The 20771-nt window shown below is 49.4% G+C and overlaps 1 protein-coding gene across 1 annotated transcript in view; it reads left to right on the top strand.

Moving 5' to 3' along the window:
• The window catches only part of TBC1D9B (TBC1 domain family member 9B), a 47972-nt gene that overhangs the window by 18758 nt on the left and 8443 nt on the right, over window positions 1-20771 (top strand). The window contains exons 7-17 of the mRNA XM_012810985.1: window positions 2104-2316; window positions 10963-11124; window positions 11538-11688; window positions 12222-12436; window positions 14514-14631; window positions 15533-15818; window positions 17188-17317; window positions 17448-17546; window positions 18388-18456; window positions 19667-19907; window positions 20328-20393. Coding sequence (XP_012666439.1) covers window positions 2104-2316; window positions 10963-11124; window positions 11538-11688; window positions 12222-12436; window positions 14514-14631; window positions 15533-15818; window positions 17188-17317; window positions 17448-17546; window positions 18388-18456; window positions 19667-19907; window positions 20328-20393 — 1750 coding nt within the window. The remainder of the gene's footprint in view (window positions 1-2103; window positions 2317-10962; window positions 11125-11537; window positions 11689-12221; window positions 12437-14513; window positions 14632-15532; window positions 15819-17187; window positions 17318-17447; window positions 17547-18387; window positions 18457-19666; window positions 19908-20327; window positions 20394-20771) is intronic.

The following is a 20771-nucleotide window of genomic DNA, read 5'->3' as shown; positions in this document are numbered from 1 at the left end:
GAGCATCCATTTGTCCTGCCTTTCAGGCCTTGCAGTTGAATTTTTGCACCACCTACCTGCTCCTTGACCAGGCTAAGAGGACCTTGTCCCTGAGCTAGTCCTGCCACATCACTCAAGGTCACTGCACCAACTCCTCCCACACACATACCTTGGCTGCAGCTCAGGCTCCAACAGAGCCCTGGAGGTCAGCTCTCACCTGCCAGGGATGTTCTTTCTTGGGTTTCTTGGGCTTCCACAGTGATCCTGGTGGAAACAAGGCTATCTATCCCGTACTGAAGGGTGTGAAAGGGTGTGGACAGCAAGGGCCCCTGCCTGAGCAGAAGGCACTGGCCAGGTCCCAGGGCCTCCCTTGCCTTGTGGCCCAATAGAGCACTGGCTATTTTCAATTCCATGAGGCACAGTGGGAGTCTTAAGTTAAAATTTAATTCACAATATTTTGATTATATTAAAAACCCAGAGCAGTGAGACCTCCTTGGAATTTACACAGAGCCCTCAAGTAGCAGGTGTAGCTGTGAATAAATGTGGGAGAGTGTGCTGCTCTAATTACCCCAAGGGAAGTCAGAGGCAAAGGACTCAAAAAAGCCATAGCTCCAGATCTCTAGGTTGAGAAACTCAGATGTGGTTCCGCCCCCGTGTTCTCTTAGCACCATGGCCCTGTGAGTTTGTCCTCCATGCTGTACTGACTCAGCTCTGGGCCTGGGATGGGCTGAGGGTTTATCCTGACACCTGAGGCCCCAGTTGCATTTTTCCTGCCAGGCCCTTGACGTCTGTGAAGGCAGAGACCACTGGCTGAGTTTGGGGAGCGGAGTTGGCTCACACTGCAGGGCTGAGCCATGCTCTTGTGACAGAGCTAAGCAACTGGATGGGGTGGAGGACAGCTGCCTCACCCAGCACTGACCATCCTAAACACATCTGCCCTCAATGTCCTGGCCAACGATGGGGTCCCTAGGAGTTCTTGCACCTGTTACTAGCTCCATTGTGCATCTGATGGACTCTCGAATTTCAATCCCAACCATGCCTTTCCTACCCTTTGCTCAGTCAGTCAGCCTCCTCCATGGCATCTCCCACTGGCTTGCCCTGGGGCTTGCCCTTCCTCTCTGCAACCACCACCCAAGACACTGATGTCTGCTTGGATTGCCCCAGGAAGCTCCTAACCCCACCTAGCCCCATTATGACACATCCTTCCATAGTAGCCAACAAAATTTAAAATGTCAGAGCGTGTTGGTGTCCTGCTAAGAATCCTCCAGCATCTTCTGGTGATCAGAAGACGCCCCACCTGCCTCCTGTAACCTATGAGGTTGTAGGTGAGCCTATACTATCTTTCATACTCCCTGTATACCCACACATACACCCCACACCCCATCCCTGCTCGCTTTGACCCAGCTGCTTTGGACTTCTCTGCTTCCTTCAAGCCAGTCTCACTCACACCTTGAGGTGGTTACCCAGCCCACTGCCCTTCTCTTCCCCAGTATCTCACCCAGCTGTGCCAGGGCTCAGCTCCATCCATTAACACCTCCCCAGTGGTGTCCTCAGCCTGGGCTCCCCACTCACTTCACTGCCAGCACTCATGTCTGCTGCCTGTGCCTGGCCTGCAGCTCCCTTGTCCATATCCCCTCAGGCCTCAGGCTCTGCAGAGGTGCCCACTGAAAGCCCATCAGCCATACTCAGCAGGTGTCAGAGCTGAGCCCCATGACCCATGCTATCAAGAAGTGTTTTCTGGGAACAAGTGCTTGGGACAGCTGTGCAAGGAAGGGACTATTCGTCCTGCTTTAGAGTAGAGTAGTGTGCCTGGCAGTCTCTTGAGAATCCTTTAAGGACCAGCAGCCAGGCCAAGCACTTTCCATTTTGAACATCATCCTCAGAAAGGTCATGCAAGACCAACTTGCTCACCCCATCAACAAGGGAAAAAACAGGACTTAGATATGCAAGCAGCTTGCTCAGGTCACACACAGTAAGTGGCAGAGTCAGGATGTGGATCCAGCTGGGCCACTCAACTGCATTGTGTCCAGGAGAGCACCCCAAGGTGGTTGTCTCACATTTACAGAGCACCCTGCTTCAGGTCCTAAGATGTATATGCCCAAGAGAGTGCTTTTGCCTTCTCAGGTGACCATTGTCGAGAAAGCTGACAGCTCCAGTGTCCTGCCCAGCCCTCTGTCCATTAGCACCAAAAGTAAAATGACCTTCTTGTTTGCCAACCTAAAAGACCGTGATTTCTTGGTTCAGAAGATCTCTGACTTCCTCCAGAAAACTCCATCCAAGCAGCCAGGCAGCAGCTTTGGAGGGAGGACAGCCAGCGTTGCAGACCCAGGCCCAGAGGTAAGAGAAGCTCTCTGAGAGCAGGAGGGGAAGGTCAAGGCCAGGGAAGAGCCAGGGTGGCCACCACCAGGCCCCCATGGTGCATGCTGTGGGCCTCAGGCTAGGAGGGTATTTATGGGAGCTGGAAAGAGATCACCCGTGTGCTAGATGGAGAGCCTGGCCCAGTACACTGGATTCAGGTCCTGGCCACATCTACCACTGCCCAGCAACCTCTACAGCCCCAGCTGCACCCCTGGACCTTCTCTTGCCTAACCTACCCCAAGACCCCTTCCCCTGGGGAGCCTTCTTCATCCTTTTTGAACTTCAGGTGCTCTGAGAGCAAGGGGCACAGTGAAGAGGCCTATCTACCTCAGGGTTGTTCATGTGGCCTTTCCCTGTCAGTCTTTCAGTTGAGGCTCTTATAGGTAGAGACCCCTTTTAAAGACTGCAATGGCTCACATCTGTAAACTCAGCAACTCAGTAGGCTGAGACGGGAAGATTGATTAAGCCCAGGAGTTCAAGGCTGCAGTCAGCCATGATCGTACCACTACACTCCAGCCTGGCAGCCTGGGCAACAAAGTGAGACCCTCTCTCCAAAAAAGAAAAAAAAAAAAAAAGACACCAGCAATACCATTATTGTACAACAAACTTAATTCCTTAATAGCATGAGATATACATACAAACATTTCCTCAAGTACAGATGTACTCTCTATAATTTGATTATTTGAACCAAAGCATATGAAAAATACTATTGATTTCTATGCCTCTCAAATCCCTTTTAATCTATAGGTGTCTGTTCTACCTCTCCTTATTTTTTTCTCTTGCAGTATTTTGTTGAAGGAATTGGGTCATTTGTGGTATAGAATCTCTCTCAGTCTGGTTTTTGTTGATTGCATCCCCTATAGTCATTTAACAAGTTCCTTTGTCCCTTATTTCCTGCAAATTGAGCAGTGAGATCCAGAACCTCTATTAGATTCTGGTTCAGTTGATTTTGGTTTTGGCAGATCTACCTGTAGATAGGGTTGAAGTGCTGTGTGCTCCCAACAGGAGTTCCAGGCAACTCTGTGTAACTGTCAGTCATTAAGAACATTGTCCGGCTCGGCACCTGTGGCTCAAGTGGCTAAGGTGCCAGCCACATACACCTAAGGCAGAGGGTTCGAATCCAACTCGGGCCCGCCAAACAACAATGATGGCTGCAACCAAAAAATAGCCGGGCACCTGTGGTCCCAGCTACTTGGGAGGCTGAGGCAGGAGACTTGCTTGAGTCCAGGAGTTGGAGGTTGCTGTGAGCTGTGATGCCATGGCACCCTACCCAGGGGGACAGCTTGAGGCTCTGTCTCAAAAAAAAAAGAACATCCAGACCCAGCTATGCACTGGGGATTGCAAAGTGGCAGCAATTTCACACTGTCACCCCTTCTGTCTGGTATCTGGAATGCTCCCACAAGGAGAAATCACCTCATTGATGGTTTGGCTACCTTAAGGCAACTTTATGTATAAGAAAGACAGAATAAATCTTTTTCTCCTTTCTTTTATTCACCAGTTGTCAAAATTATGATGAGTTGGTTTCCTAGTATCCTCCAAATGTAACCAAGGAGTTTTTTGTGTTTACCTTTTACTATAACTATGAACTTGTGGATTTGAATAACTTAATGTGTATACCATGATAGTCATGTTCTCTTTCCATCTGTGATGGGGGGCAGGGAACTCATCCAGACAGACTCCTGAGGAATCTTTGGACACACCCCTGGTCATCTGGTGATTTCCTTGCTTCCTGGTATGATAAGAAGTGTGTGCTGTTCTTGTTCATTCCAAATTTGTGAAACACTTAACCATTAGAAGAGTCCCTATAAAAGTCCACAGATCTGGCTTCTTTGGAAAAATCAGCAGCCCAACACTACCGGGCCCTATCCCCAGAGTGGCTAGCATTGGCGCTGTGAGAACATCAGTGCCCTAAAGCCACAGGTCTGGTTCAGCAAGCCTTTAAATCATATGTCCCTGGATGCTGAATACATGATTACGTAGATAAGGAAGGTGTGGGTGCAATCAGTGAGGGTTGGCAACATTAAAAAGGGGGTATAGGCTCAGCACCTATAGTTCAGTGGCTAGGGCAGCAGCCATATACACCAGAGCTGGCGGGTTCAAATCCAGCCCGGGCCTGCCAAACAACAATGGTAACTATAACCAAAAAATAGCCAGGCACTGTGGCAGATGCCTGTAGTCCCAGCTACTTGGGAGGCTGAGGCAAGAGAATCCCTTAAGCCCAGGAGTTTGAGATTGCTGTTAGCTGTGATGCCACGGCACTCTACCGAGGGTGACATAGTAAGACTCTGTCAAAAAAAAAAAAGAAGGTGTAGAGGAGGTTAGACTTTACCTGGGATTTTAAGAAATGACAAAGTTGGATTGGGAGGAGAGGCCATAAGCAAGGTGAGAGCATTACCTTCACCTTCCCAAGGCCTGGCACCTTGATCAAAAGTCCATACAGGGAGTAAGTACCAACCCAGTGCCCTTCCTGGGCACTGGCCACTCACTCATCCTTCACATCCCAGTAGCATTCCCATTAGGTATAGTTACTGTTCCACCCACTAGGAATAGAGCAGGGAACAAAGTAGACACAACACATGCCTCTTAGAGCTTGTGTTCCAGTGGAGTTGACAGCAGCAAGTAAATGTATCTGTCAGGCAGTGATGAGGGTGTGGATAAAAACAAAGCAGGAAGTGGGTGGGAGAGTGTCAGGAGTACCAGGAGACAGGAGTGGCTCCATTTAATTTTTTATTTATGGGCAGTCTCTTTGATCAGGTGTCATTGGAATAGAAACTTGAAAGGACCAGAGATGCAGTGGCTCATGGTTATAATCCTAGCACTTTGGGAGACTGAAACAGGAGGATCATTTGAGGCCAGGAGTTTGAGGTTCCAGTGAGCTATGATGACAGTACTGCACTCCAGCCTGAGCAGTAGAGCAGGACCCTGTCTCAAAAACAAATAAATAATTAGACCTGATACGTGCCTGTAATCCTAGCACTTTGAGAGGCTGAGGCTATAGGATTGCTTGAGGCTATGAGTTGCAGCTAAGCCTGCTGAACAACAAAACCCTGTCTACAAAAAAGTGTTTAAAAAATTAACCAGGTGGGGAAAACTCTTGAAGATGTCAGCCTGGGTAAAGATTTTATGAAGGAGACTTCAGTGGCAATTGCAGCAACAACAAAAATTAACAAATGGTACTTAATTAAACTGAACAGCTAAGACCACAACAATCAAAGCAAATAGACGACCTTCAGAATGGGAAAATATTTGTATATTACAAATCTGACAAAGGCTTGATAACTAGAATCGATAGAGAACTCAAATTAATCAACAAAAAGCTAGCAATCCCATCTATCACTGGGCAAGAGATATGAACAGAATCTTCTCTGAGGAAGACATGAATATCTAAACAGACATGAAAAATGCTCATTCTCCCTAATCATCAGAGAAATGCGAGTCAAAACTACCCTGAGGTATCACCTAACCCTAGTAATATTTTCCCACATCACAAAGTCCTAAAGCTGCATATGCTGGTGCGGATGTGGAGAGAAGGAAATGCTTTTACGCTGTTGGTGGAACTGCAGACTAATACAGCCTCTTTGGAAAGAAGTATGGAGAATCCTCAAAGAACGCAAATTAGAGCTCCCATTTGACTCCACAATCCCACTATTAGGCATCTACCCAGAAAAAAAAAAATCCTTTTATCATAAGGACACATACACTAGATTGTTTATTGCAGCTCAATTTACAATCACCAAGATAGAAAGACAAACTAAATGCCCATCAACTCAGGATTATGAGTGTATGTATACCATGAGTACTTACTAGTCAGACATAAAAAAGATGGTGACTTTACTAGGTGATCTTTTGGATAGAGTTGAAACACATTCTTCTCAGTAAAGTATTACAAGAATGGAAAAGCAAACATCCAATGTACTCAGTTCTAATATGAAGCCAGTAGACAATCTAAGTCACACCCACAAAGGAGAAAAATTCATTTCAATTCAAGTTGAGGGGAGGAAGAATGAAGGAAGGAGGAAAGGGGAAGGAGGGATTTGGGCTGCCCTCACTGAATTGGTACAATGTAGTGGTGTGTGGCACACCTTCTGAGTGCAGGACATAGCTAAAAGAGGGACTTTACCTAACAAAATATTGTGATTTGGTTGTTCATACCCTCACATTAACCTGAAATAAAAGAAAAAACTAACCAGGCATGGTAGTGCACATTTGTAGTCCAGCTACTCAGGAGGCTGAGGCAGGAGCATTGCTTGAGCCCAGGAGTTGGAAGTGAGCTGTGATGACACCACTATACTGCAGCCTGGGCAACAGAGTGAAACCTTGTGTGTAGGTGATGTACGTATAAGTAAGTAAATAAATAAAATTCACACACCTATCTACCCATCCATCCATCCAATTAAAAAATTCTTTGGGGCAAGCAGTCAAAAGACCAAGTTATGTAGGAAGAAAAGGATCAGTGAGGCTTTAGACTTTTTGGTACAGTAGTAACATTTTATACAAAAAGTAACATTTTTTTGATATATAGTACAAGAAGATATGAAGTAAGGTTTCAGTACCCAAACTGACCTTTATCTGTAGAGCCCACAGGCTGTCAAGACCATGCTGAGGAATTGAGTGACTGCGCCAGCATCTGAAGAATGTACTAGAGAACAAACACTAGACAACTAATAAAGGGTTGAGGAAGCTTCAGCGTAAGAACCAGTGGGAGCACTGACGTGTATGTACTGTACAAATAGATGGTGGCCATAGAAGAGACAGTATGTAGATTTTTTTATTCTCTGACAATGAAGATAGTAGAGAAAGCATGAGAGAAAAAGCATGGAGTGTAGACTAAGCTTATTAATTCAGAGTGAAAGTATCTCCTTTAAGTCCCATATTGGCAGAGAGAAGGAGGATTTCAGTATTGCCTATCCATAGTATGTAATTGACATTATCTTAAAAAGAGGGGGTACTAAGAGAACCACATAAGATATTAGCACAGAGGTGACAATTGCAACACAAATACACGCTTTCTGATAAGGAAAAATAGTTGGGGGAAAAGGATATGCTGAGGCTAGGTAACTCTTTCAAGAAATTGTGTATAAAGGTCAGCAGAGAGTAACAGATCACTTTTAGGGGGCTACCTTTTTTTCTTTTTTAGAGACAGTCTCACTATGTCACCCTAGGTAGAGTGCCATGGCGTCACAGCTTACAGCAACCTCCAACTCTTGGGTTTAAGTAATTCTCTCACCTCAGCCTGCCGAGTAGCTGGGACTATAGGCACCCACCACAATACCTGGCTATTTTTTTGTTGCAGTTTGGCCAGGACCCGGTTCGAACCTGCCACCTTCATTATATGGGGCGGATACCCTACTCACTAACCCACAGGTGCTGCCCAGGATTGTTGGGTTTTTTTGTTTGTTTGTTTGTTTGAGACAGTCTCACTCTGGTGCCCCCTTGGAGTTGTAGCTCACAGCAACCTCCAACTCCTGGGCTCAGGCAATTCTCTTGCCTCAGCCTCCCAAGTAGCTGGGACTATTGCTGCCCGCCTCAATGCCTGGCTAGGTTTTCTATTTAGTAGAGACAGACTCTCACTCTTGCTCAGGCTGATCTTTTTTTTGAGACAGAGCCTCAAGCTGTCCCCCTGGGCAGAGTGCTGTGGCATCACAGCTCACAGCAATCTCCAACTCCTGGGCTCAAGCGAGTCTCCTGCCTCAGCCTCCCAAGTAGCTGGGACCACAGGCGCCCACCACCATGCCCGGCTATTTTTTTTTGGTTGCAGCCATCATTGTTGTTTGGCGGGCCCGGGCTGGATTTGAACCCGCCACCTTAGGTGTATGTGGCTGGCGCCTTAGCTGCTTGAGCCACAGGCGCCGAGCCCTCAGGCTGATCTTAAACTCTTGAGCTCAAGCAAACTACCTGCCTTGGCCTCCCGGAGTGCTAGGATTACGGGTCTGGCCAAAGTGCCTGGCCAGGAACTACCTTCTATTTGAAGTATAACATATACCCCCTGAAGTTCACTTACCGTAGGGTATGCCTTGATGAATTTTATCAAAGGGAGCATAGGTGAGCAGTACCCTGCTGCAGAGGAGGAGGTTGGAGGCAATAGCAGCAGGACTGTGCTAATGAGGGTAAGTCCTGAGAGGGAGGGTGATGCTGAGGGTGGGAGTAGTTGCTAGAGAAGAGGCCTGGTGTGCAGGGCCACAGAAGCAGGCAGGTGGGAAGGTGCCCCTGGAGGGGCTCAGATTGTGTCTACTTGCGCCTATTCACTTAGACAGGAAATGGGAAGTGTGGTTGAGTAACAGGCAAGGATGGTAGGTAGTTTTGGAGATTTGACCTGGACAAACATGTCAGATCTTTACCTAGGGGCAGGGTTATAAGTAGCACTCAGTGTCCATGTGAGGCCAGGGAGCCCAGTTTGAGGTGTGACCTTTGCTGAGTCTCAGCAGGAAGCAGCCCAGCCTACCAGCTCAGGGCTATGCTGGCCATCTCACCAGAATCAGGTATTTGTCATGCAGGACACACCCTAGAGCAGGGGTCCTCAAACTTTTTAAACAGGGAGCCAGTTCACTGTCCCTCAGACCATTGGAGGGCCGGACTGTGGGCCCCGGGACGAGTTGGCTGCTAAGCAGGACAGGCAGCAGCAGCAAAAACACCCAGCAGGCTGGATAAATGTCCTAGGTGGGCCGTAGTTTGAGGACGCTGGCCCTAGAGTCTGATTCCTTTCCTGGCATTGAGATTTGTGGTTCTATGGGGTGCTCTATGGCCTGTGAGCCCATCTGTGTCTTGATCCCTCTTGGAGTTCAAGTGGGAAACAGAATCTCCACAGTCAAGGCACAGTTGGCCTGCTCTGGGGTCTGCCCACTGGGTTCAGGCACCTTGTTATAAAAATTTAAATGGGATTGGATGCCCATAGTTCAGTGATTAGGGTGCCAACCACATGCTCCAGGGCTGATGGGTTTGAACCCAGCCAGAGCCTGCTAAACAAACAAACAAAAATAGCCGGGCATAGAAGGGGAAAGGGGAGAAGGAGGGGAGGAGGGAGGATGGGTAGAGGGAAAGTAGTTGGTGGGACCACATCTACAGTGCATCTTAGAAGGGTACACGTGAAATTTATTAGGTGTAGAATATAAATGTCTTAACATAATAACTAAGAAAATGTTTATAAGGTCAAGGCTATGTTGACCAGTTTGATGAAAGCATTTCCGATTGTGTGTATAACCAGCACATTGTACCCCATGATTGCATTAATGTACACAGCTATAATTTAATTAAAAAAAAATAGCCAGGCATTGTGGTGGGCATCTATAGTCTGGCTACTAGGGAGGCTGAGGCAAGAAAATTTCTTGAGCACAAGAATTTGAGGTTGCTGTGAGCTGTGACACTACAGCACTCTACTGAGGGTGACAAAAGTAAGACTCTGTCTCAATTAAAAAAAAAATTTAAATGGACCCACAATCTAGTTCTGCAATACCAGCTAAGGGTAGAAGGGTGGACTATGGGTGTGAACCTAGCAGAGTTTTCTCTTTTTATTCTTTTTTCTTTTCTAGTAAAAAAGCTTGAGATAAAATTGACTTGTAATACTCAATATGTATTTGGGGGTTTTTTTGTTTTGTTTTTTATTTGTTTGTTTTAGAGACAGAGTCTCACTTTGTCGCCCTCAGTAGAATGCCATGGCATCACAGCTCTCAGCAACCTCTAGCTCTTGGGCTTAGGCAATTTTTTTACCTCAGCCTCCCAAGTAGCTGGGACTACAGGCGCCCACCACAACACCTGGCTATTATTTTTGGTGTTGCAGTTTGGCTGGGGTCAGGTTCAAACCTGCCGCTCTTTGTATATGGGGCCAGGACGCTACTCACTGAGCACAGGTGCCGCCCTAATTTGTTAAGTTCCAACAGGTGTCACTCTGTGATGCCATCACTATAATCAGGGTCAGGGTTCTCTTAAGGGTCACAGAGAATGTGAAATGTTTTACATGGTGGAGTGAGACCACAGTCATAAGACCAAAACCAACAGGAGAGTGTAGGGAGTGGAAAGCCTGCCCCACAGCAGAGACCAACTGTCATATTCCCACTGGACTTTGTTTTTTGCTAGGACAGTGTCACTCTCAGGCTGATGTGACACCAGGATGGTGGCAGCAGACCTGTATTCTGCCTGGGCCACCCCCAACACTCCTTGCAGAGACCCTGCTGCATTTCCTTATTGGCAACAGGGTGACACATTCACCCCAAACCCAGCCTTGAGCCCAGACCAACATCACAGGGTCCATCACCCAGGCCTTAGGGGAACTCATCAAACTTGGGACCCAAGATAAAAATGGGGTTTCTTCTCCCCTTTGTGCCAACCTCACTGAGAGCAGGCCCTGACAGGATGAACCTAGAACCTGCTTCCCTCTGAGACTCTTTAACTCTCCAGCATGGGTAGGTTTGCTTGCAGAAAGATAAGTGTAGGTATCCAGCCCACTAAAGAGAAGCTGAGGTCTGGGCCGCAGCCATGGCCATGTGCCTGGCCAGACCAGGCTCTTTGAACACTGCCCACCCACACGAGCTGTCCTTCACAGGTGTCATCATCCAATTCTGGGTGGGCGTGCACATCAGAGGCCCTGAGGAAGTTCCATTGTTAGGGCTTCTTCCCTGTTTTATTTTCTAGTCTTCCTCAGCTCCTCAGGAGGCATCAGCCCAGTCCACCAGCCCGGCCTCTCCCCTCAGCAGCTGCCAGAGCTTCTGTGCACAGAAGGCACCAACCACTTCCCAGGGCCTGCTCAAACTCTTCCAGGGAAACTCGCCCATGGAGGACCTCGGAGCCAAAGGGGTGAGCCTTGTGCAGGAGTGCTGCAGCCTTAGGACTCCATGGGGTAACTGGTGGGCAGTGCCCTCCCTGGGCTGTACTCATAGTATGAGAGGATCCAGACTGTCCCTGAGGAGGGCCCCACTGCCCTGCCTGGCAGGTGCTATTCACCAGGAACTCCAGGCCTCTGGAGGAAAGGGGCCACCTGCTGCTGGGCTGTCTCCTGTTGCTGGAAGGGTGGTGTGGTCCAGCCCTGACTCAACTTTGCCAGTAACCACTTTGCACCCTGAGCTTTCTAGTTGGCACTTTCTAGATTTTTTACATAGTAGGCTTTCTCATGGCTCAGAGGATAAGGGGGAGGAGGGCTTTGTCACGTGGACCTCCACGCTCCAAGACACACCCCAGCCCCCAATTTTCCTGGTTTGCTTTTCCCTCAGGCCAAGGAGAAGATGAAAGAAGAGTCATGGAACATCTACTTCTTTGAGTATGGGCGAGGCATGTGCATGTACCGCACGGCCAGGACACGGGAGCTAGTCCTGAAGGGCATCCCTGAGAGCCTCCGGGGGGAGCTTTGGCTTCTCTTCTCTGGTGCGTGGGGTCCAGCCACCCTACCCTTGGCTCAGCCAGTCAGGGCCCCTAAGGCTCTGCTTATATGAGTTTGGCCCTGAGCAACCTCCTGAGGTGGGTGAGGCAGAAGTTTCCAGCCTTTTACAGAGCTGGTAGCCAGGGTCTGGGTTATGTGCAGAGCCAAAGCCAGGGAAATAGCACAAGGGGTAGAGGCCAGGGCCCAGGTACTCTGCTGGCTAGGTGGTCCCTTCCTGCCCACAGTGGGAGGCAAACAGACCCCCTTGAAGCCTCCTTTTTTTCGGAGGTCTTGACAGCATTCACCCCTTGGTTATCCAGAGGAGCATCTCATGAGGAGGGCAGGTCAGCTATTCAAACTTCTTGGTTGGGACACCTCTCCCCAGGAGCAGTCTTAGAGAGAACCTTGCATCACACCTCCCAGTTGACCCCAGAGCTCCTCATATCTCTCTGGGGTATTGATGTCTCCAACCTGTCCTGCTATTGCCCCTGAAGTACCAAGAGGAAGAAAGAGACAGCTGTCCCTTGTGTCTCCCCAGGGGCTTGGAATGAGATGATGACTCACCCTGGCTACTACACCGAGCTGGTAGAAAAGTCTATGGGGAAGTGTAGCCTGGCAACGGAAGAGATCGAGAGGGACCTCCACCGCTCAATGCCTGAGCACCCCGCTTTCCAGAATGAGCTTGGGATTGCTGCACTCCGGCGGGTGCTGACTGCCTATGCTTTCCGAAACCCCACCATTGGCTACTGCCAGGTAAAGGGTATTAGCAGGGTCCCAGAGATAGCATCTCTCCACCAGAGGCTTGTGGGAGCAGGTCCCCATGGCCCTGGGCCTGTGTCAAGGAGGAAGGAGCCTGACTGAAGAAAAAGATGTAATTTAAAAACAACTAGTTTACTATTTAAATTGAACACAAACTTTATGTCCACCCTGTATTAAATTATCTTTTGTGGGCTTCTGGTCTGGGTCAAAGTATTTGATTATTTTGTGTTTGTTGTAAAATAAATGTACATACCATAAAATTTATCATCTAAACCATTTTTAAGTGTACAATTTAATTGGTATTAATACAGTCACAACTGTTGTGTAACCATCATCACTGTTCATCACCAGAGCTCCTACCATGTTGCAGAACTGAAACTCAGGCCCCATTAAACATTCCCCCACCTCCAGCCACCATTAGCAGCCCCCATTTCACTTTCTATTTCTATGAATTTGACCACTCTAAGTAACTCTTATGAGTGGAATCATACAGTGTTTGTGTCTGGCTTATCTCACGTACCACAATGTCCTCAAGGTTCATTGGCATTGTAGCATGTGACAAGATTTCCTTCCCTTTTAAAGATGAATAATATTTCATGGTATGAATATACCACATTTTGTTTATAAACTCTTCCATTGAGGAACGGTGGAGTTGCTTCTACCTCATGGCTATTATGAGTAATGCTGCTGTGAACATAGGTGCATAAATGTCTGTTTGAATCTCTGCTTTCAGTTTTGGGGGTATATCCAGAAGTGGAATTACTGGATTGTATAAAAGTTCTATTTTTAATTTTTTAAGAGCCTTCCTTAGCACAGCAGCTATACTATTTTATATTCCCACCTGTAATTCACAAGCATTCCAATTTCTCCATATCCCCTCTACTTGTTATATTATTGTATCAGGGATTTTTATTTGTTTGTTTCCCTCTGTCTCCCTTTGTCACCCCGGTAGAATACTGTGGCATCACAGCTCACAGCAACCTTAACTTGGGCTTAAGCGATTTTCTTGCCTCAGCCTCCCAAGGAGCTGGGACTATAGGTGCCTGCCACAACGCCCAGCTATTTTTTGTGGCAATTGTCATTGTTGTTTAGCTGGCCTGGGCCAGGTTCAAACCCACCAGCCTCAGTCAGTGTATATGTCTGGCACTGTAACCGCTGTGCCACGGGCACAGTAACCTTCTTTTGTTTTTTTTAAGTAATGGCTGTGAGGAGGTATCCATTGTGCTTATGATTTGCATTTCTGGCAGCTTTTAATTTTAAATAGTGGGCATTTTCCTGGCCAGGTTATATAGCTTTCTGTTTGCCTTAAAAACCTTGTTAACAGAAGGCTGTGTGTGCCATCCAGTTTCTACCACAGCCTCTCTGCAGCCAAGCGGCAGCCATCATCTCCTGTTTCTGCAGGGCTCTGGCCATGCAGCTCACTCGCTCATCCCCTGGGCCCTGTGTCACACCTCCAACACCAGACACCACTGCACGGAAGTGTGATGTGCAGATGTCGTCTTCTCTATTCACCTGGTGCCTTCTGACCCAGTTTGAAGGAGTTGGCTGTCTCTCTCTGTCAAATTGATTTCCTGCAAAGTTTGGCAAATTTCCCAGAGTTGGGGCTTGGTGCCTATGGCTCAAGCGGCTAAGGAGCCAGCCACATACACCTGAGCTGGCAGGTTTGAATCCACCCCGGGCCCACCAAACACCAATGACGGCTGCAACCAAAAAAAAAAAAAATATCAGGTATTGTGGCATGCACCCGTAGTCCCAGCTGCTTGGGAGGCAGAGGCAGGAGAATAGCTTGAACCCCAGAGTTGAAGGTTGCTGTGAGCCCAGGAGTTGAAGGTTGCTGTGAGCTATGATGCCACAGCACTCTACTGAGGGCGACAGCTTGAGGGTCTGTCTCAAAAAAAAAAAAGTCCCAGAGTTGGGCATGGACAGTTGCTCACGGCCAGATGCCAGGCCCTCCTGAAGGGGCAGATTTGCTTGGAGAACAAGGCTGATGCAGGACTTTTGTTGGGGGGGGGACAGTTTTATTTGGGGGCCAGCAATATAAGTCTACCTTAGTTGTCTATGTGCTTGGCAGGCGATGAACATCGTGACCTCAGTGCTCCTGCTATATGGCAGTGAGGAGGAAGCCTTCTGGCTCCTAGTGGCCCTTTGCGAGCGCATGCTGCCCGACTACTACAACACCAGGGTAGTGGGTAAGTGTACTGCAGCACTCCCTTACCCAGCCTCCAGTTGCCCAGTGGGTCCTTTAGGGGAGCAGCTCTTCCCAGGCCAGGTTCCATGGTAAGCCCTCCCCACAAGTGAGCTTCTATAGGCCTCACAGCCATCCTGAGGCTGCACAAAGGCATGGTTCCCACCTTACATAGTGGAGAGCTATGACTACACAACCAGGGAGCAAAAAGCTGGCACAGACACCCCAGTTGTCTTCCCCCACGGTCATGACTCCTGTCCAGACTTCGTGTGGGTCCCTGGGAGTTAGTGGCAATGAGAATAGAAGCTATTACACATCTGGTGGTTTGTTTGTTTTTTTAGGGAGCACATCTGGTGGTTTTTGAGTCCTCCGAGAGCCTAAATTCCTATCTTTCTCACTTTTCTTAAACTTGTTTTGTTATAGAAAATTTCAAACATCAAAACTAAAGTATAGTATACCCACGTGTACCTTTTGGTCAACTTCAACTATGCAAACACACCCAATAAAGACTGTGTCATACAAAGGCTAGAAATGAAATAGGCTTACAAATGTACTTCCATCTGTTATTCTAAGATTGCCTCCCCTACTGTTGGGTGCTTGTAGTTACCCTTCTTGGGATTCTTCAGAATTGCACCTGTTCACAGGAATCAAGACAGGACACAGAAGCCACCCAGGAAACTGCTTGCTTCTGACACTTTCAGAGAGAAATTAGTATTTCCCTAAAAGAAAATTCAGGTAGAGGGAAGAAACAGTGCTTTCACACAGTGGTATGGGAGTTGCAAAGGGAGCACAGGAAGGCTCTCTCTTTCCTTGCTCCCTTCAGCCCTCACAGTGTGGAGCTGGCACGGTTAGGTGTCAGGGACTCTTAACCCAGCCTCCCTCATCCTCTCTCATCCTCTCTGCAGGAGCCCTGGTGGACCAGGGCATCTTTGAAGAGCTCACAAGGGACTTTCTGCCCCAGCTCTCGGAGAAGATGCAGGACCTGGGGGTGATCTCCAGCATCTCACTATCCTGGTTCCTGACCCTCTTCCTCAGTGTCATGCCATTTGAGAGCGCTGTAGTCATTGTTGATTGCTTCTTCTATGAGGGCATCAAAGTGATCCTGCAGGTGGCCCTAGCCATCCTGGATGCCAACATGGAGCAGCTGCTAGACTGCAGTGACGAGGGCGAGGCCATGACCGTGCTGGGCAGGTGTGTGCTGGGCTCTTCCCCCTATCTCTGGCAGCAGAGCCCACCCCTCTCCAGCTCCAGGCACTGCCCAGCCAGCATTCAAGCACTGTGCCAACCACACCACCAAGTCAGGGCTAGACCTAGGGCTGTCTGAGGTCAGGAGCAAACTTCCTTTCCAGTGAGAGACAAAACAGTGAATGCCAAGGCAGAGGCAGCAGGCAGAGCACCCTGTTTGGGGGACCACCACTCAGATGTGGGGTTAGGACACAAGGATATCCAGAGCCAAGCTCCAATGACTAGGATTCTTGTTGGTGGTCAGGAAATGGCTGGCACAGCGGGGGCTGAGTATCCCTCATTTCCCCAAAGCTCAGCAGCATCTCTGTCTCCCGTGCCCTAGGGGGAGCAGATCTGCTTTGAGCTCTCAGTAACAGCTGAATAAGCTGATTTCCAGCAGGTGACACATGGGGCCCAAGATCATGCTGGCCCCTCCTCCCCCATCTCATATCCCACCCCTCACTGATTCTCTCTGGGATCCATCCCCTTCCCTCAGCCTGGCCCATGATACCCCTTCCTTGGATTGTGCTTGATTCATCGCAGTCTCCTCTGTTCCACTCTCTCACCTGTCAGCATCTCACAAGGCTCTTTCTGATCAGACCTGGCCTTGTCCCCACTTTGGACATGGGAACTCCCCTTACCACAGCCTGGTCCTCTGGTCCAAGGAGCTGAGTCCTCCAGCTTGGCCTTTAAGCCTAAGCCTCCTCCCGGTCTCACTCTGGCCTGAGCTCTGAAGTGTATGGCTGGCTTGTATGCTCACCTTCTACTGTAGACTGCTCGGGCCTGTGCTCAGGAGTTGGGGTCTGACCAGGGCTGATAGGCGTTAGGGGACCGGCCATGCTCTCCTATCTGAGTGTCAGGCTGAGCCTAGAGCCCTGGCTGGGCCATGTCAACCGGCCAGAAGAGGGCCTTGTCCTCTAGGATGTGTCCCTGGAGGAGCCAGTTTCCTCACCCACAACAGATACTGCACAGGTCCTTTAGTCCCTGATTCTTCTTGGCCATGGCCAGGAGTCCCCACATCTCTAATGATCCACCAGAGAGAGGGAGGATATTGTTCCCCCAGCTGGGTAAGGTCTAGGTTTATGAAAGATTCCTGCCATGGGACCTCTAGAAAACAACCTAGTGTCCTCAGTGCTCAGGCTTCATGGGGGCAGGGCATTGAGCTGCACTTCCTGGCCTGCCAGGGCTCACCTCTGCCCTCCTAGAGGTTCTCAGCTCTCAGCGTGCTCTTAATTGATAGTCTGTATGTAAATTTGGTCCCTCTGCTTTGCTTAACTGGGAAAGATGTTCCTGTTACATGTGTGTGGTCTAGACTTTTGTACTCCAATCTTTGCAGGTACCTGGATAATGTGGTCAATAAGCAGAGTGTTTCTCTTCCTATTCCACACCTCCATGCCTTGCTGACCAGCGGGGATGACCCCCCTGAAGAGGTGGACATCTTTGAGCTTCTGAAAGTGTCTTATGAGGTCAGCACTCAACAGGGCTAATTTGGCCAGGCCTCTCCAGCCAGCCATGTGGGTTCCAGCAGCTATGGCTGGGTGGTGGTCCTCTGGTCTGCGGTTAGCTTAATCTCACTGAGTCACATCTGGCCTGTAGAAATTCAGCAGTCTGAGAGCCAATGACATTGAACAGATGCGGTTTAAACAGAGACTGAAAGTGATCCAGTCCTTGGAGGACACAGCCAAGAGAAGTGTGGTAAGTTGCCAGCAGGGGCCAGGCTGGGGCTGCAGCACCTGGCACTCTCTCCACTTGCACCTCGCCCCTCATGCTACCTTGGTATGTACATCATGTTAGGATGCTGTGTGGGACTAGAATCCAGGGGGAAAGTGCAAATCTGGGGATGTGGAGAGATGTCCTGGTCATTTTTTTTCTATTCATGGGTGAGGCAGTGGGAAGCTTTGCTGACTCAACTCCTTGGCCACCCTCCAGACACCCCATGTCTGTGCTGCAACTCTTTGTCCTCATTATCTCTGGAAGGGCTAGGTCAGCCTTGTCACCCCAGGCTGCAAGACCTGTTCATGCCTTCTGCCCACAAAAGGAGGATCTTTTTGCTGTGCCTTCCTAGGAAGGCAAGTGACCAGCCTTGCTCTTTAGGCATGTAGATCACCATGACAGCACCTTATTTACAAACAACAGAATCTGACTGACTCCAGCTAATTAAAGTAAAAAGAGAATTGTCTGCCAAGTTCTAGAACCCCTCCCAAAGAGCCAGTGCCAGGGCCTTTGCAGAGATCCAGGCAATGGAAGCTCAGTGACTACCCTTGCTCTGTAGCCCTCAACTGTGTGTTCAGGAGAAAAAGGCTAGCCCAGTGTCCACCCTGGGAGTAGCTCAGGAATGTGAGCTGATTGGAGGGTGTATGAGTAGTACCCTTTTTCCTAAAAGGACTGTCCTTGCATGCCAGGCCCGCTGGTGACACCAAGAGGGCAGTTCATGCCTTTTCCCTCATACACATGAAGATCCTCTCAAAGACCATTATTTCTACTGTTGAAGCAGCTTGAGAATCCACCAGCACATCCAGTTTCTCTTTCCTTTTAGGTCCGAGCTATACCTGTGGACATTGGTTTCTCAATTGAAGAGCTGGAGGACCTCTACATGGTGTTCAAGGTGACAGCCAGGAGCCAGGGCAGAACTGTACCCGATCCTAGTCCCCTAAGTGCATCCTCAGCATGTCAGCTTCATGCCAGAAGAGAAATAGATTTAAAAGCATCCTCAGGCTCGGCGCCTGTGGCTCAAGCGGCTAAGGCGCCAGCCACGTACACCTAGGGTGGCGGGTTCGAATCCCCAGCCCGGGCCCGCCAAACAACAATGATGGCTGCAACCAAAAAATGGCCGGGCGTTGTGGCGGGCTCCTGTGGTCCCAGCTACTTGGGAGGCTGAGGCAGGAGACTCGCTTGAGCCCAGGAGTTGGAGGTAGCTGTGAGCGTGATGCCATGGCACTCTACCCAGGGGGACAGCTTGAGGCTCCGTCTCAAAAAAAAAAAAAAAGCATCCTCAGATGAAGTTGCCACGAAGTTCATGTAGAATTTAATCCTTCTTGGAGTTTAGGCAGGACACTTTTTTAAATGGCAGAAAATTCACTCTTACAAGCTCACACCAAAGAGGGAGTACATTGGCTCAGGTAACTGAAAAGTTTAGGAATGAACAACTTTAGGCATGGCTGGACCCAGGTGTCCAAACATGCTGTTATGCTCCCCACCTCTGATGTCTCTGAACTGCTCTTCCTGCAGAGTGGCAAGAGGCAGTCAGCAGCTCCAGGGCTATGCTGTCTTCCAAATTCTTAGAAAGAATTTTTCTTTACACATGGTTTTAGCAAAAGACCCAGATGATTCAAGTCAGCTGCTGGGCCAAACATGGGTCATGTACCCACCCTCACCCATCCCTGGAGATGGGGCTGATCACCTGAGAGTGAGACAGGAGGGGGTTTTCTAAGAAGATTTCAGGTTCTGTCAACAAAGGGAGGAAGAAAGGGTCCTAAAGAAGGGACAGAAACAATGCAGCCTACACTGTCTTTTTGCTCTTATTCTCAGTTCTCCATCCCCTCCTCTAGCTGCCTCTGGTCCACTTCCCAAGGTGGCCACTACACTGTGCCCTCTGCCCCTCACAGGCTGCCGAAGGCTCTGTCTCCCAGCAATTACCCACCCCCATCTCTTACCAAGGGGCTGATAGTGCCAGCATGAGAGTTCTGTGAGGTGCTCGCCTCACCAGGGCTCTGCAGGCTTGGACAGAGGAAGAGGGTGGACACACCTGCCAGTCTACTAATCCTAAAAGCCCCAGGGCTTAGCAGCCAGGTCGTCTCACCAGACTGTTCCTGCAGGCCAAACACCTGGCAAGCCAGTATTGGGGGAGCAGCCACATGGTCGCCATTCGTCGGGACCCCAGCCTTCCATACCTGGAGCAGTACCGGATTGATGCAAGCCAGTTCCAGGAACTCTTTGCCAGCCTGACACCCTGGGCCTGTGGCTCCCACACCCATGTGCTGGCAGGGCGCATGTTCCGGCTTCTGGACAAAAATAAGGACTTACTGATCAACTTCAAGGAGTTCGTGACAGGGATGAGTGAGTGTCCCCAGAGGCCTAACTCAGCCCTCACACTTTACCAAGAAGCTTTCCAAATGCCAGCCCTAGCCTATCTGTCTGCTACAGCAAGCAGAAAGCAGCTTTGAGCCTTTGGCCCTTGATAAGGGAAGAGCAGATTACCTACTGGAGACATGGTGGGGTCCAAGAGGAGCTCAGCCCTTCCTTCTTCCCTCCCTCACACAGGGCAAGGCAGCTAGAGGCTGGGTCTACCCACCCCAGGGCAGGCCTGAGCTTTCCTGACAAAGCTGTAGGGAGAGCAGAGGCCTGGGGCTGGATCCAGTGACCTCTACAGGAGAGAGTCAGGCAGCTGAGGCTGTGAGGAGGATCCCCTCTATAATCTCCTGGAAGGGGCTTCCGAACCATCTTGCCAGTGCACCCTCTCCCTGGCCTTTCCCACAGGTGGGATGTACCATGGAGACCTGACAGAGAAACTCAAGGTGCTCTACAAGCTACACCTTCCCCCAGGTGAGAGCCTCCTCTGCCTATTCCTTGTCCTAAGTTTAAGATGCCGCACTCCCAATGCACAGGCCTCCATGGGCCTGTGGGGCTTCAAGGTGACACAGGGGCTTGGTAGGGCAGAAGAAGAGGAGGGAGGCTCGGCTCCTGTGGCTCAAGTGGCTAGGGCGCCAGCCACATACACCTAAGGTGGCGGGTTTGAATCCAGCCCGGACCCACCAAACAATGATGGCTGCAACCAAAAAATAGCCAGGCGTTGTGGTGGACGCCTATGGTCCCAGCTACTTGGGAGGCGGAGGCAGGAAACTTGCTTGAGCCCAGGAGTTGGAGGTTGCTGTGAGCTATGATGCCATGGTGCTCTACCCAGGGGACAGCTTGAAGCTGTCT

Source organism: Otolemur garnettii, unplaced genomic scaffold, assembly GCF_000181295.1.
Source record: "Otolemur garnettii isolate 467f Iridium unplaced genomic scaffold, OtoGar3 scaffold00146, whole genome shotgun sequence".
NCBI classification, from domain to species: domain Eukaryota; kingdom Metazoa; phylum Chordata; class Mammalia; order Primates; family Galagidae; genus Otolemur; species Otolemur garnettii.
This window is presented reverse-complemented; position numbering and strand designations above follow the sequence as displayed.